Source organism: Peromyscus maniculatus, chromosome 16, assembly GCF_049852395.1.
Source record: "Peromyscus maniculatus bairdii isolate BWxNUB_F1_BW_parent chromosome 16, HU_Pman_BW_mat_3.1, whole genome shotgun sequence".
Lineage (NCBI taxonomy): Eukaryota > Metazoa > Chordata > Mammalia > Rodentia > Cricetidae > Peromyscus > Peromyscus maniculatus.
The window spans coordinates 21,941,044-21,958,605 of record NC_134867.1 but is presented as its reverse complement, the minus strand read 5'-3'; the positions used below and the strand labels follow the sequence as shown (position 1 = coordinate 21,958,605).

The following is a 17,562-nucleotide window of genomic DNA, read 5'->3' as shown; positions in this document are numbered from 1 at the left end:
AAATATTTTTAGCTGGTTTTTCCTTAAAGATACTTGTCCCTTTTGGTTTACCTGTACAAATCTGAGAGACATTGGGAGAAACCTGGGTATTAGTTTTGTTCCCAACTAAAATGTCTGCAATAGCTACTTAAAGTAATAATTCTTCTCAAATATCTTAAGTCTAATAAGTGTACCAAGAGCTACTCTCTTCTTCCCATGTGAAGGGTCCAACAAATACAGTTACTGGGACGAGATATGAAGGGACCTGCTCATGACAAGCTCTGGAACCAGTTAGAAGCAGAAATACATTTGCATCGCCACAAAACCGTCATCAGAGCCTGCCGAGGACGCAATGACCTGAAGCGACCCATGCAGGCACCCCCAGGCCACGTATGTCCCTGCTGCCACCCACTCAGCCTGTCTTGGCTGGATTATCAGTCTACTTCTCTGTTCTCTCGTCCCTTCTACCAGTATTTGAAACCTTTACTTAAAGAATGAAAAGGTGGTTCAGCTTATTTAAAGTAGTTACATATTTAAAAGGTTCAATTACTCAACAGAATTTGGTCCTTTTTCTGACTTGATGTCCCAAGAGTGGTGTTTCTGCAGACAGTAAGCCCTGTCTAGCAAACATATATTGTTTGTACTTTGGATCATATTTCAGTTTTTCTGTATCATGATTGAGCATGTTTAAATTTATTATAAGCTTATCTGTGATGAGTTGTATTTGGGAGAACTTTTCAAGGGAATTTTGGTACCTACATCTAAACATAGATTCTGAAATAATATTTACATTTATTTTGTCTTCAGTTAGAAGAATTTGAAGTCTTTATTCAGGTTTCTGCTTCCATAGCCATCATTGTACGGGAGCATTCTATCTGGATAAATCCTTATTAAACTGTATTAGATGATACAGACTTTAACTATAAAAATTTAATATATTGGGCCAGGTGATGGCGGCATATTCCTTTAATCCCAGAACTTGGGAGGCAGGGGCGGGCGGATCTCTATGAATTCGAGGCCCACCTGGTCTACAAAATTTGTTCCAGGACAGCCAGAGGTACATAGTGAGACCCTGTCTCGAAAAAAGCAAACAAATAAAAAAATGAATATAGGAACCACTTTTCCACAGTGGTTCACACATTTTAGTACCGTATGAATGTGGCTTTTGTGTTAGTTATTGTTCTGTTGCTGTGACGAAACACTATGTCCAAAGCAATTACAAAAGGAAGATTTTAATTGGGGGCTTGCTTACAGTTTCAGAGAATTAATCTATGAACATCATGATGAGGAGCACAGTGACAGGCAGGCAGGCATGGTGCTGGAGCAGTAGCTAAGAGCTGATATCCTGATCTGCAGGCAACAAGCAGAGACAGAGACAAGACCACACCTCCTAGTCCTTCCTTAACAGTCTAACAAGTAGAAACCAAACATTTAAATGTATGATCCATTCTCATTCAAGCCACCACAGCCTTAAACAGTAGAATAATCTGTTGCCTCCACAAAAGTTATTATAAGAAGAACAGGACATAATGAGGAACATGGTCTCAGTGCATAGATGTGTCACTGTCTTCTAGAGCCTGATGCTCCGTGTTAACCCTGAGGTCCAGTGGGTCTGAGAACCGCTTACAAGAGGGATGCAGTGGTTGGTGTGGGCAGTATCAGAGTGATAAAGCATACTCAAATAACTTTGTGACATCATCTAACTAGTTAGCTAGAAACCGGAAGACCAAAGTTATTTTACATTAAATATAGGAGTTTTAACTTAATTACTCTGATAATTATGGACCTTTTAAATATAATAGTGAACATAATAGTATGGTAATGTGCCCAGCTACCTCAGTCAGAAGGGCACAGTGGTGATCCAGGGAGAAAATGGGAAAAGCATGGGAAGTAACAGTGGAAATACAGGAGGGCAGCTCCGAGAGAGTTAGTGAGGAGGGTTTGCCTGGCTGAGCTTTGACAGCTGTTAGTCTGAGCTTCTGGTTTGGCTGACGAAGTGTTCTTTGGATTTTACTGATGGAGGAAGTACAGGAAAATGAAGTTCTGGGAGAGGAAAGATGACCTCAGTTCTAGACACGCAGTGTTGGAAGTGCCCGGGTGACATCTAGAAATCCATCCACTCGAGCGAGTGGCTGCAGCTCAGGAGAGGAGACTGAAGTTGGAGAGCTATCAGGGAAGTTCTGTTTTGTCTGGTAGAATTGGAACCATGGGAGGGAGTAGCCAGGGAAAGCGTGTATATAGTAGCAGGAACAGGGGGCCACGGATGGGAACTTAGCGTGGAGGGAAAGAGTGGGTCACAGAGAGAGAAGCCTGAATAGTCAATGCAGATCACCTGGGAAGTAACAGAGCCAGAGGGAAAGCGTGGGTGTCAAACCAGGGGTTTGTGGGCCCTGTTAACTTTCCGCTGGGTAGGGCAGTGATGAGGGGTGTTCACTGGGTTCAGCAATATTGTTCTGAGTGACCGTAAAGAAAATTGCAGACTAGGGAATAGTCGTAATCAAAGTGACCAAAGTAATGTGGAGGCAAGGAAGTGCGCATGCGTGGAGGGCAGACGATGGCGATAACAGGACGGGAAGACTGGAGGGATGTTGGGTCGGGCTCCTGTTGGGTTTGGGGGTTTGTCAAGTTTCTTAAAACTGGAAGATGGTTAGGATTATCTCCCTGCTGAGTTGAAACCGAGTTTAGTAGAGAGAAAAGGATCAAAGATACCAGAGGGAGTTGAGTGTTCCAGAGCAAAGTGTTTGCTTAGCATGCAATAAGGTCTTAGGTTTGAACTAAAAAGAAAAAAAGGCAAGGGAAGTAGTCAAAGAAAGAACAATTAAAGGAACTAACTGTTTTTAACAGGTAGGTTCTAGAACACTAGAGAATAAAAGTAAGTAGTTGTTCAAGTTGAAAAAAATTCTCAATTCTAAAAATCAGTTAGCATTTATATAGGATATTAAGATACGTTATTCCTTGAAGATACTTGTTTATTGACTGCTTCCTGGTCATTTTATAATGTCTTATACTCTAAACAGATATTTACAAAAGGTGAGAAAATTATCTTAAAATTTACCATACCTACTGAACAGCATTTTCATCTTTTAATTACTGTGCTGTTTATCTATACCAGGAGATTAGTGATGATTTCTAAAAACAAGTTATGTAACAAGAGTTCTGCTTGGTTTGTTATTTAAATACTACATTTTTTTTTCCTTTTTTCCCTGCAATAAGGATCAAGACTCTTTGAAGAAAAGCCAGGGAGTTGGTCCGATTCGGAAAGTCCTCCTCCTTAAGGAAGACCATGAAGGCCTTGGCATTTCAATTACAGTAAGAAGTAGCACTTCCGGGTTCCTAATGACAGGTGTCTGGTAGAACCAGGCTCCTTCATCGGGCGTCGTCTGGGGAACAAAGTGTTTTGGATAGAGCTCAAAACGACTGAATTTTTCTTTTTATTTATTTTTATTCAAAGAAAAAAATTTTTTTTCATTTTATATACCAACCATAGATCCCTCCCCCTCTCATCCATCCTCCCACTTCCCCACCCCCAGCCTTCTCCCCGGCCTCCCCATCCCCTCCTCCTAAGGTAAGGCCTCCCATGGGGAGTCAGCAGAGCCTGGTCCCTTCAGTTGAGGCAGGTCCAAGCCGCTCCCCACTGCATCGAGGCTGTGCAAGGTGTCCCCTCATAGGTAATGGGCTCCAGAAAGCCTGCTCACACCAGGGATGATGGATACTCATCCCTCTGCCAGGTGCCCCTAAATTTTTCAAGACTTAGGCAGTAGCACTTTTGCAAAAAACCTTCTTTTGTGTATAAAACTTGTTATAACTTAGTTGCTAACATCTTCAGTACACCTGGAAGTGTGATCTGTACAAGTCTCTGTTTTGTTTCTGGAGCCTGTGTGCAGCCATGACTGTTCCCTTCCGAGTTAAGTGGCTCCAGAGTCTGTTCTCCTTGGCTTATGTGTCACTTTTCTCACTTTTACCTGTCAGATTTTACTGGGCCTTGGATCCATATTTCAGCATTTTTTTTATTTTTTTATTTTTTTTTGCTAATTTACCAAATCTTATTCTTGGACAACATAATGAAGAACAATACATAATAGGAGTTGTTTTGTTTTATATTAGTGTTTTCCTTTGGTTTTCATTTGAGACTGTTTAAGTATTGTATGAGTTCATTTGATTTCTGGTATTGCCTAATGTAGAAATGTTTCTTATAAAAAAATGATTTAACTGCTGGGTGATGATGACTCACTCCTTTAATCCCAGAACTTGGGAGGCAAAGGCAAAAGGATCTCTGTGAGTTCAAGGCCAGCCTGGTCTACAGAGTTCCAGGACATTAAAAAAAAAAGAAGAAGAAGATTTAATTTATATTTATTTACTTATTTATTAAGTATCTACTTTTCAAAATATAATGCCCTTAGAGCTAGAGAAAAGGTCAGTGGTTAAACACACTGGCTGCTCTTTGAAGGGACCCAGGTTCAATTCTCAGCATCTAAATGGCAGCTCATAAGGTAACTCCATTTCCAGGGGATCTGACACCCTCTTCTGGCCTTCTCAGGCACCTTGCATGACCATGTTATAAAGACAAAGAGGCAGGCAAAACACCAATATACATAAAATAAAAATTTTTAAATAGAAATAACATAACAATTATACAAGCTATATAAAGTGAGACCAGTTAACGATTACTGTATTTCTTCAACTCAACATTACATACTTTTGTATTTCTGAAATTGAAGATTTATCATGCAATTTTAAAATTATCTTGGTTAGAGCTGTACATGGTGGCACATGCCTTTAATCCCAGCACTTATCAAGCAGAGCTAGGTGGCTCTCTGTGAGTTCAAGGCCAGCCTGGTCTACATAACAAGTTCCAGAGCTGCATAGAGACCTTGTCTCAAAAACACTGTATTATCTTAGTTATACATAAAATGATTGATCTTATTATACATATCTTAGTCAGTGTTCTATTGCTCTGAAGAGACACATGACCGAGGCCACTCTTATAAAAGGCGACTCTTCAACTGAGGCGGGTTTACAGTTTCCAAGGCTTAGTCCATTGTCATCGTGGTAGGGAGCACAGCAGTGTGCATGGCACAGGAGCCGTAGCTGAGAACTGAATCCCGATCCGAAGGCTGAGCGAGAGTCACTGGGCCTGCAACCTCAGAGTCCATCCCAGTGACACACTCCCCGGAAAGGCCACACTTCAGAATCCTTCTGATCCTCTCCAACAGTTCTACCCCTGGTGACTGAGCATTCAGATATATGAGCCTATGGGGGCCACTCTTACTCAGCCCCCACAGTACCTAACAGTTTACATTGATAAAAGTGCTGTGGAAGGGCCCATAAGATGGCACAAAGTACTGTGGACATAGATAATTTGTTCTTAATGTTTAAGAAATGAGGTGAGGTTATTGTAGTTTTTTGTTTGGGTATTTTAGTTTTGGGGTCTAGAATGATTTCATAAAATCGAATGTTTTTGGTCATTGTACTTGGAGGTGCCTCCTTGGTAGCAAGTGTTTACAGAAACCCTCCACTTATTGAAATGAATTTTTAAGAAAATGTCTCTAAGATGATCTGCAGCCATTTTATAACATGTAAACTAACTAACTGCCTTTGATATTGTTATTGTTAGGGCGGGAAGGAGCATGGTGTTCCCATTCTCATCTCTGAGATCCATCCAGGACAGCCTGCTGATAGATGTGGAGGACTCCATGTTGGAGATGCTATTCTGGCAGTGAATGGAGTTAACCTAAGGGACACAAAACATAAAGAAGCTGTAACCATACTTTCCCAGCAGGTGAATTAATTTTCTTCATGTAATTAAAACTGGTATAGAGCTTGTTTCCATTCTTTGAAGCTTATAGATGTCATATGATCATACTTGCTGAAAAGGATGGTTATGTTGACTCCTTTCCAAAACTGCTTACCCTTGAACAGATTGCATCAGGCCTCTGTGTGGCAATCTCATCTGTTCAGGTGAAATGGAGCAGTAAGGTATGTGTTGATGCTCAGAGTAGGATAGACACTTAAGAGCAAGATTGACAGCATCAGCGCAGTATCGGGTGTTAGAGAAAGGACTGCTGGAAGTAGACTGCTTTTGGTAATGAAACATAACTGAAAGGACCTATAGCATTCCTCTAGCTCAGTTTTCTTATTTAACATAATTAAGGTGGGCTGAGGGATGGCTCAGTGGTTAAGGGCACTTGCTGCTCTTGCAGGGGACCCAGATTCGACTCTCAGCACCTACATTAATAATAATTCCAGGTCCAGGATCTATCCTAAGCCCTCTTCTGGTTTCCAAGGGCACAGAGACATTCATGCAGGCAAAACACCAACACAAATAATACAAAATAATGATAGTGATAAATATTAAAGTAGCTGAAATTCTTAGAGAATGAAGGATGTGCTCAGAGTTGCCTAGCAAATTAAATTATAGAATAAGAATCCATATTTAGAGTCAGATTTGTTATCTCATGTTCTTATCACCTCTGTTTTCCTTGGAAAATAGGGTTGAGGGAATTACAACATTAAGGTTGGGGATCATCGATGTTACTATACTAGTGTAGAACAATCGTCCTTGAATGTGATCGTATACTTAATTAGCTCAGCTCTACACGATGATACATAAAACATCTCTATGACATTGATTAAAGGATTCAAAGGGAAAACCTACAGATAATGACTTTTAAAAAGGTCTTCTAGCCTGGTGGTGGTAGTGCACACCTTTAATCCCAGCACTCGGGAGGCAGAGGCAGGCGGATCTCTGTGAGTTCAAGGCCAGCCTGGTCTACAAAGTGAGTTCCAGGAAAGGTGCAAAGCTACACAGAGAAACCCTGTCTCGAAAAACCAAAAAAAAGTCTTCTATATTAAGCCTGAAATTTGTGTTTGTATGTATTTCTCACCTTTTGATACTGTGACAGAGCATTGTCACCTGCGAAGTTTAGTCTTTGGAATCACACAATGGGTTTTAAAAAATGGCAAAAACAGCTGGGTTGTGCTGGCGCATACCATTAATGCCAGCATATGGGAGGCAGAGGCAGGCGGATCTCTGTGAGTTCAAGGCCAGCCTGGGCTACAGAGTGAGTTCCTGGAAAGATGCAAAGCTACACAGAGAAACCCTGTCTCAGAAGAAAAGAAAAAAGAAAAAAAAAAAATGGCAAAAACAGTCTTGCAATGTTTTACAATTTTGTGTTGGATCACATTCATAGGTATCCTAGGTACATGTGTGTGGACATGGACATGCCTTTGAGACTACATTATCTATCTACCTTCACACATGGTATTTATTAATTATGTGGGTGCTAGGAGTCGAAACTGGGTCCTCTGCAAGAGCAGCAAGTGCCCTTAACCACTGAGCCGTCCCTTAGCCCACCTTAATTATGTTAAATAAGAAAGCTAGACAGTTATATTTTATGACTAAAAGCAGTCTCCTTCCAGCAGTCCTTTCTCTGACGCCCTATATTGTGATGATACTGTCCTTTAATTATCTGATAGGAGAGAACGCTACTGTAGTCTCCTGAGTTAGTGTCTTCGGGGCTCACTTGGACTGTGTGTCAATAGCAGAAGAACTGGATGAATAGCAGCTCTGGCAAAGGAGCTGCCGGTAGGCAGTAGTGAATGTGGAAGACACAGCCTGTAGCACACTTGTTAGGGGCAGCACCGGGAAAGCACAGCACCGAAGACTCTAAGTGGGTAGCAATCAAAACTGGCATACTCGGTTCTGACAGAAGACAGGCTGTAATTTTCAGAGTTACACACACAAGACTAGGATGTGGTGACTGCAGTCTCAGTAAGTAATAGTTATATCTTGGGAGTTTTCTTTACCTTAAGATTATTTATAATTTTATACTTGAGCATAGAGTTGCTGTTAAAGAATAACCATAAAAATACTGCATCTAGCCTAGCATAGAGAAACAAATAAAGACTTCACAGCCAAACTGCTGTTGCTTTGTGCTTGCCTGTGATGTGCAGAAAGCTACATGTTCTCTTCAGTCCTCATCAAGGCTGCTCATTTATGAGAAAGAGAACTATAATAGGGATGCTCTGGGGATCAATAAAAGCTGTAATTTTATGCAATAATATAGTAATTACTGTTATTACTAAATAAATACCTTTATTAACTGTTGTCTCAGTAAGAAGTTTTTTTTTTTTTCTTCTTTTAAACAAAGGTTTAAGACTTAAAAATAAGTTGAGTGTAGTAATTCACACCCATAATCCCAGTTAGGGGAGTCTGAGGCAGAAGGATTGCTGCAAGTTTGAAGCTAGTGTGGTTGAGTTCCAGGCTAGTGTAGGCTACAGAATAAGTTCCTATCTCAAAGGGAGAACTATAAAAGAACTAGTCAAGTTTGTTTGACACCCTTATATACAGCTTTATTTAATATCTGTTTAAATAGATGTGTTAAATTGCTGGTAAAGTGTAAGATGACTTTAAACTGGACACTTGTTCCAATACTCTGTAAATTTAATAGTTAAGCATCCCTTTTATTTTAGATACACTATTTAAAATACTATGGTCAGTTGACCTTGATATCCTCCCAATGCTAATTCCCTGCAGGGTTCCACCCTCCTGAATGCTTAAGGGAAGTTCCTTGTCTGTGTATCCTGCATAATGGGCGTTAACAGCTCAGGTGCAAGATTGTAAAACATGGTAGTGAACTTCTACCCTCCGGGGTTTTCCCATTGTGCTGTAAGCCTGTATTTAAGACCTCTTCCCTCCTTCAATAAACATCATTCGGCATTAAATAAAAAATTAAACACACACACACACACACACACACACACACACACACACACACACACACACAAAACAAAAAACTATTGCTATACAGCCAGTGGTAGAGGCAGGCGGATCTCTGAGTTTGAGGCCAGCCTGGTCTATAGAGCGAGATCCAGGACAGGCACCAAAGCTACACAGAGAAACTCTGTCTCCAAAACAAAACAAAACAAACATACTATGGTCAGGTCACTCATACACCTGTAATCCCTTTTCTTAAGAGGTGGAGGCAGGGAGCTGGAAGGATGGCTCAGTGGTTAAGAGCACTGGCTGTTCTTGCAGAGGTCCTGAGTTCAATCCCCAGCAACCACATGGTGGCTCATAACCATCTATAATAGGATCTGATGCCTTCTTCTGGCATAAAGTCATACAAGCCGATAAAGCACTCATATATATAAAATAAATAAATGAATACTTTTTTTTTAAAAAGGAAGTGGAGGCAGGAAGATCAGGAGTTGAAGGTCATCCTCAGCTGTGTGCAGATTCAGGGCCAGGCTGGTCTACCTGAGACTTTGTCTCAAACGAATGAATGCTTTGATCCTTGGAAGGAACTGTAATAGTTAGAAGGGACTCCCTTGTAGAGACGATCCACCGAGTGGTCTGGCCATCATGGCCTCCTGCACTTGCACCTCTAGAGAGTCGAGAAGAATGTCATGCCTGACTGAAAAGGAGCAGGGTCTGCCATCTCCTCCTCCCGGTACCTGTTCCCGAAGACTGGGAGTTCTGTCTTGACTATGATCACAGTGACTGACTTTCTGTCTTCATCCCTGTTTAGAGAGGCGAGATTGAATTTGAAGTGGTGTACGTGGCTCCTGAAGTGGATTCTGATGATGAAAATGTGGAGTATGAGGACGAGAGTGGACACCGTTACCGTCTGTACCTTGATGAGTTAGAAGGAGGTGGCAATCCTGGTGCTGGCTGCAAAGAGAGTGGTGGCGAAATGAAAGGGTTACCAGGTAAAAAGCCCCACACTGTATTCCGACCGTGCTGATTGTCAGGGACAGTTTGACATGTGAAAGCCTCAGTGTTCTCCAGGGACGCAGCTTTAACTGTGCCGACGAAAGGAAGGGACAGTCACTCTGGAAGTTTACTATGCACACCAATTGACATGTTTTCTAGTTCATCTTGCCTAAGACACTTAAGAAGATTCCAGTTGTCTAGACTCTGAAACAAACCAACGTCCCTTTAGAGTACAAGTGTCTCAATGCAAATTCTGTTCTCAGAACACAAGGAATTAGAACTTAAGTGTGGACTAGTGGTTAAATTGATGTCTATGATTATCAGGATATACGAGCCTCAAGATTTTTAATTTGGTAATTATTAAAGAAATATGCTGGCACTTTCTTTAGGTAGAGTAGTGGTTTCCAAGTTATCCTAGATAAGTGTCGGGGAGTCCTTGGGACCTGTTGAGAGAGGCACGTGGACTCGGGAGCTTTTCATAATAATACTGTGATGACACAGAATTGATTTTTAGATGAAATTGGTGTTTGGGTTACTATAAAAACTGACTTTTTAAATTAAATGCTAATTCTTGAGTATGTTGCTTAGTTTTGATTTGCTTTTTGAGACAGGATCCCACTGTAAAGCCTGGGCTGGCTTTGAGTTTGCAATCCTCCTGCCTCAGTCTCCAAGTGCTGAGATCACAGGCATGCATCCAAACCCCTCCACTTTTACCTTTAATTTTCTTCAGAGTTCTTGGCCTAGGTCCCAGTGCCAGTTGTTTTGTACATTGCTTTTTAAAATTCCATTTGAGACGCAGCTGTGCTTGTCAGTTACCCGGCAGACTGGACAGAGGTGCTGGTCTTCAGTACTGCACTGGTTAGCTTCCTGACTTCTTTGGAGGAATGACTGACAGATGATGGTTATTCAGACTCTTGGGTGGCCATTATCTTAAAATTTTTCAGTCCATTACTTCAGAGAAGACAGTTGAGAGTACTTATTGCCGGAAATAAAACAAGAGCTCTCCAGTGAAAATTAGTGTTTTGTAGAACATGGCATCAATCCCCAGGAGCTTGACTGGTTCCCCTGTGTAAGCTTGTAATGAGCTTGTAAGAATAAATATAATTCTTACGTAATGCAATAAAACATGTCAGCTTTTGAATTGCTACTTACTTCAGGAATCCAGTGTTTTTCACATGACCCATATGAGATTTTACAGAATTCTGTGTGTTTACTTTCACAGTGTAAGAAAAGCAATTGAACTCTAATGTAATTGTGAGTTGGTGATGCCTGAAGTCCACATTGTTAGATTTCTGTATAGTACTAAAGAAAACTGGCAGTTATTTGAAAATAATAATAGATCTATGAAGCCGATTCTGCATGCACTTGTAACAAAGTAAACAAAGACCTAGAAGCAAATCTTCTTTTTGCTACCTTCTGTAAAGCCAGCAGCCTCTGGGGCTGGAGAGGTGGCTCAGGTTCAGAGCACTTGGCACACTGTAGAGGACCGGAGTTCAGTTCCCAGCACCCACATTGTGTAGTTCACAACCTAATGGAACTTCAGCTCCAGGGAATCTGATGCCCTCTTCTGGCCTCCACAGGCGTTTAGACACGTGTACATACTTATATATATAAATAAAAATAAATATGTTAAAAATGTTTCTAGAAATGAATAGCAGGTAGCACTCAGGAGGCTGAGACAGTTGAAACTGAGTTGGAGGCCAGCCTGGTCTACAAAGTGAGTTTGAGGACAGCCAGAGCCATACAATGAGACTGTGTCTTGAGGAGGGAGGTGGCTCACGAGATGGACATGGACAGAATGTTGTGGAATTTTGTCAGAACCTTACAGTGCTGAACTGCTATCCCATGGTTCCATTGTTTTTTTACTGATATATCATGGGGATTAGAAAACCTGTTCGAGGCTGGGCAGTGGTGGTGCACACCTTTAATGCAGCACTCAAGAGGCTGAAGCGGGGGATCTCTGAGATCAAGGCCAGCCTGGTCTATAGAGTGAGTTCCAGGCCAGCCAGGACTACACAGAGAAGTCCTGTCTTGAAAAACAAAAAACAAACAGACACATAAATAAATAAACAAACAAACAAACAAATAAATAAATATAAATGAATGAATGAATAAACGAACGAACGAACAAACAGAAGAAAACCTGTTTCTTATTTTTTGTTATAGCTGAGGTTAGAAAATACTCTGTTACTTAATATAAGCTGCAAGCATCTAAACCATGAAATAGGACTTGTCATATGGCATATCACTTTAACTGCGCCAGATAATGAAAAATATAGCTTTGTTGGGTTTGAGGTCTTCCTGTGACTCCTAGGCTGGCCAGGAACTCATTGTCAAAATATAAAAATTAAAATATTTGCATTTCAGTAGATAGTTGTAGAAGTAAAATGGAATGTTTGTCAACCCTAAGTTGTTTAGAAAACTAGATAGACTTATTTCTATCTAGTTTTCTATCTATAACTTTCAGGTGGCTTCAATAGATAGTACTTTCAAATGTGTGTGATGTTGCTATCTGCTCTAAGATGAGCCCTTAAATACTCCGAATTTGATCAAGACAGTGTTAGTTTGCCTTATATCACTGCTAATAGTTTCAGTGGACATTTTTTTCCTCAGGGAAATTATAAAACAGAGACATATTTTCAGCCCAGACTTCCTGGTTTTCCTTCTGTTCCCTTCTTCCAGGGTATAAGAAGTCGGTGAGTGACGCACATGAGAATGGGGACATGGGGGCTTCGGGTGAGAGCCCTCTGGACGACAGCACCGCACGAGCAGCCGATCTGCACAGCCTGCATCATAAAAAGGCTTACTAATCCACCCCTGATGGTCGTCAGACTCTGAACTTGGGGCACTCGTGAGGACGGTGATGAAGATTGCACAAGATCAGGGCAGGCTGTGTGCTGCCTAAAGACAGGCGGGAACCTCAGGGCTTCGTGTGAGCAATTCTAAGTGCATAACCCTGTTTTCTGTGGTATACCTTCATTAGCTATTGCATGGAAGGCAATTTTGATTTTCCTGGACTCTAAGCACCAAAGCATGTGTCTCCCAAGGGGTATTACTAGACTCTTAAAGAAAGGCCAAGTGGATGCTATTCCATTTGGCTCCTTTTCATATTTAACAGGACAATGCTAACTGGATTTTCTAAGTACCCTTTAAACACAGCAGAGTAAATGAATCCTTATCACATATTCCCTAAGGATAAACCGCAGAACTTCAGATGACAGAATTTGACTCAGTGAATTGAAGAAATCTAGGTTGACATTTTTGCTTAACTGAAAAATTTGTTTCAGGTTTTTAAAAAAGGTGTGTTGTACATTCCTGATATCTAAATTAATTCTTCATGATCATTTATTATAACGGGTTTGCTTTCCAGTTTATTGCCGTACAAAATATTTTCTTTAGGCAATCCGTAGCAATCAATGCTGCACTAGAAGTAGTTTCTGAAAAGTTAGTGTGCATTTTACTTTGGGTTTTTAAAGGAAACGCAGACGAGTGTGAAATACCTGTTGTCAATTATGTTGATCTGTGTGCATGGCACTGGAGCATTACACTATTAGTGTTTAGTCTCAAATGTTTATACATTTTGAGTTGTTTGTTCATAAGCTTTGTCTTGTGATAGTCAGGAAACATTACGATGTCATGAAGTACATTGTGTTCAAACTGCAGTATGCTTTAAGTACCTGACTTGCCAATCATTTAAAAAGCCAGGAGCCAAGGTGGGCAAGACGAGGTAAAGACATTTTGGTACAGTGACCGTATTGGTTTTCTCTTGAGTATATGCTTGACTAAAGCAATACTCATGTGCGAACTCTGTAAATACATTAGTTCTCTCGTATCAGAACTAAGCACAGAGTGCCTGCTCCCTCCTTCCTGACCCACAGAGCACTGCACCTTGCTAGGCAAAGTCAAATACTGTCTTTAAAGAGGTGGTGACTTTTGCTCCGTCACTGTTCTAAAGGATTTACACCTAAGGGAATATTAAGTGGGAGAAGCCTCTAGTATCTCCTTCTTGGTATGATTCTTCTTCCCAGATGCATTATATATTTGTTCAAAGTTAAATCTATAAAGTGTATATACTTTATTTTGTGATTTCGCTATTTATAAGTTTAGTTTGTAACTGTTGCTCATTTATGGTCTGTGTGGGTGGTTTCATCCTTCAAAGTATCACCATGTTCACTGGTAACTAGAGATGCACTTCGTCTGTATATTGTTACTGATGCTGAGGTACTTAGTAGCGTAACATTGCCTGTAAGCAAGGTTAGTATTTTAATTGTACAAATGAATAAAAAGTTACATATTATTGTTTGCTCCTGACAGGCTGGGCCTCTTAAGAGAAAGATTGTTTTTTTCTCATGTATTTCCCCTATGCCAAACACATGCCCCACTGCATGACTTGTGATCTTCAAAGTAGGTGGTAGCCAGTGTATTCAGTTAGGTGAAGAAAAAATATCCATGGTAACAGATCTGAAAACATTTTTGCCATGACATGAAACCATGTTGTTGTTCCTATATTCTTTCAACATACATTGCCTGGGAATGACCATGGCTTTTTCTCCCCCAAAGAATATGCCTTATATGTATGACTGAATATTTAGGAAATATAAGCTATAATCCTTTGGATTTTTTTCAAGATCTGCACAATAAATGGTTAAGATTTTTAGAAACTGGATGGGCATTTTATGCATTCCCTCTGAGAGACTGTGAGATGGTTACGGTGTGTGTGTCTTTAGAAAGAGTAGTTTATGTTTCTGCAGGTCAGTGTCCTGCGCTTCTCTGCTGCTTTGTTTGTGGTTTGGAAGGCTGTGAGAGCACAGTGATTGACGCTGCTGTGAGCATCCGGGCACTTTTTCAGGCCTAGTGGGGAGTTCATTTTCAGACTACGTCATTGTTGGGGATGAACTAGGTATTTCACCTTTTCCAAAGCACTGAGTGGAAAGTAGCTTTTATATCTCACATTGGTATAGATGCCCAGATAACACTGAAGCTTCTTGGACAAAGCTAAAACATGGGTGGACAGCTGTTGCAAAACCATAACAGTGAAAACATGACAGAAGGGGGAAGTTGTTCAAGAGAACGAACGTGAGGTGTGTGTGCAGATAAAGTCACCCTAACGTGCAAAATTGTTTCCTGCAGCTCTCTGTTCTGAACATGATGGAAACGCCACATTTGGCTTAGGGATTATTGTTAAATTAAATTCAAGAGAGATGAAGCCTGTTGATTAGAGTGGAAAAATTACAAGTTAGCACAACCTGTCCATGGTGCTGGACTATTCCCCACAGCAGTGGGCTTATGTTGTTTTCATATTTTAAAACAAAATTATATTGGTTCACATGTAAGGTGATTTATGATAAATGTATTATATCTAGTTAAGTTGAGCATCATATTCTTAATTAGCCTGTAAATAAAAATGTCCTCTTCTACATTAAAGTGGTATTTACCAGATTTGAGGGAAAATAAATGCTTTTTCTTTCATTCACATTAAATATTTTGGTTTTTTGTGGATTCTAAGTAGCCTCTATGACTTGCACCACCATGTTATGAAATATGCAAAGATTGAATCCAGATTCTGGAGTAGGATATTATGGGGCTGGTAGGAATTAATTATTTAGTCGTAACTGTTTCATCTGAATTAATTAAAAATATGGTAGTTAGAAGGAAGGAACTGTGAGAACAACTCTGGGACCAGTAGTGTGTTTTAGACATTTAGCAGAAGACAGGAACCCTAGTCTCTTTTGCTTAGTTTTGCATTACAGATCTTAAAAGTTAATGTTCCATAGCAAGGACAGCCTTGATAAAAGGATAAACCCAATCCTAGTAGTATTTGAAAGGAAATTCCTCCATGGCAACATCTATGTACATCTAATTTAGAATTTTGCAAATTATACGTGAAATAATTTCCAGTAAATGATCATAAACTTGGAAACTGTCATTTCTTCTGAACACTTAGAAATCCTTGCCTCCAGCCGTCGGGTTGCTGTGATTTAGCTCTCACATCTGTGCACTCTGGGGGCGTTGAAGCTCTTGACTGGACACCCTACCTCTAGTGCTGACCCGGGCATGGCTTGGTTGCCAAGTCTACTTTCAGAGACAGTATAAAACAGCAACAACAACAACAACAAAACTTAGCTTAGCCGGGCGGTGGTGGCGCACGCCTTTAATCCCAGCACTCGGGAGGCAGAGGCAGGCGGATCTCTGTGAGTTCGAGGCCAGCCTGGGCTACCAAGTGAGCTCCAGGAAAGGCGCAAAGCTACGCAGAGAAACCCTGTCTCGGAAAAAAAAAAAAAAAAAAAAACTTAGCTTAGTGGGCAACAGTGTGTTGTCCTTCAAGCCACTTGATGTGGCTTCTGGTAGTAGGAGGTTCACACACCTGAAATGTTTGTATAAACAACAGGATTCATGTTTAACACTTGCTCACCTTCAGGGCTTTGGAACTTTGGTACACACTAAGCAGTGGGTGCCTACTAACTGACCCTATCAAATGTGGTCTAAACAAATCTTTGAGAAGCCCATACCCATATGTAAGGTGTAGCTCTCTTCTACCAAGAACCAGTGGAGTGCTTGAAGGATGGGATGATAAGAGGGTGTGGTCAATCAGAAAGAATCCTAGTTGCAGGGAGGGGGGATTGATTAACTTTGGAAAAGGATGTTTATGAGGAGCATACTTAACCACAAGGACAACAGAGCTCAGGAGGGAAAAGAGGAGATATAATGTTCATTATGATATAATTTTGGCCCCCAAAAGCTGATTTGTTAATACAAAACAGATTAAGACAAAAAGCATTTGTGATAGAAATGTTCTTACAGTTTACCACGAAGTTGAAGTAATTCTAACCTTCTGACTTACTTTCCTGTTCCCGTGGTAATACACCATGGCCAAGGCAGCTTAGCAGAAGAATTTATTTGGGGCTTACATTTTCCAGCATCCATGCCATCAGGGCAGAAAGCATAGTAGTAGGCAGGCATCGTGTTGGAGCAGTAGCTAAGAGCTTATTGATCAACAGGCATGAGGCAGAGAGAGCTAATTGGGAAGGCCAACAGTGACACACCCCCTAATCCTTCCCAAACAGTTCCACCAATGGGACTACGTATTCAAATATGTTAACTTATAATGGCCGTTCTTACTCAGACCACCACAACGTATTAGCTTGTGAGGACCATGCTTACTCCAACCACACCTTGTATACACCTACTTAAAATAGCCTCGGAATATATAGGGGGTGCAGATGACTCAGTGGGTAAAAGCATTAGCCTCTAGCTTGATGACGAGTTCAGCCCCTGGAACCCATCCCAGTAATAGCAACACAACATAGAAAGAAATCAAGATTTGAACAAAGGTTTGCTTTAAATCTTAAGTTAAAGCTGTAGTTTTTTTTTTGTATTTGGTAAAAGAAAGACCTGCAGTTTCTAATGAGGAAAATATATGGATGATGGTCTGTATCGAGGAAACTTGGGTAAATGTCAAACAGACACTGAAACAGGTTGTTCATTTAGAAAGGTAGGTGCAGTTTGGGAGAGTGCCAGTAGGGGGCAGGAAATGCCAAGTGCTGCCTTTAACCTGCTAGGCTAAAGAGGCGTTTTTTTGAGGATCCTTACATAAGCTAGACTCGTTCTAAGGATGAATACATTGAAGTTTGGAGAAGTTACGTCATTTGCCCAGGGTTACACAGTGTCGGTCATGATGTAAAGTCCTCTCTTTAATAAGCCATGAAGAGAGAAAAGGGAACTACAGATGAAATCAAAGGCTTTCCGTGTCTCATTCCATTTACAGGACTTTCATTTTTTCCTAAGTGGGACAAGGACTGATGAAGCCTAGGTTTGGAGCAGTCTTAATTTTTTTAAATGGTGATGGGGAACTGTAAGGTGATGGAAGA

The 17,562-nt window shown here is 40.7% G+C and overlaps 1 protein-coding gene across 2 annotated transcripts in view; it reads left to right on the top strand.

Annotated features, from left to right (window-relative positions):
* Positions 1-15,174, top strand: part of Gopc (golgi associated PDZ and coiled-coil motif containing) — a 46,491-nt gene extending 31,317 nt beyond the window's left edge. For both annotated transcript variants that reach the window (XM_076552471.1, XM_076552472.1), the window contains 5 exons: positions 204-369; positions 3,193-3,288; positions 5,594-5,758; positions 9,510-9,690; positions 12,377-15,174. In XM_076552471.1, coding sequence (XP_076408586.1) covers positions 204-369; positions 3,193-3,288; positions 5,594-5,758; positions 9,510-9,690; positions 12,377-12,504 — 736 coding nt within the window. In that variant the 3' untranslated portion in view covers positions 12,505-15,174. The remainder of the gene's footprint in view (positions 1-203; positions 370-3,192; positions 3,289-5,593; positions 5,759-9,509; positions 9,691-12,376) is intronic.
* Positions 15,175-17,562: the final 2,388 nt, after the last annotated feature.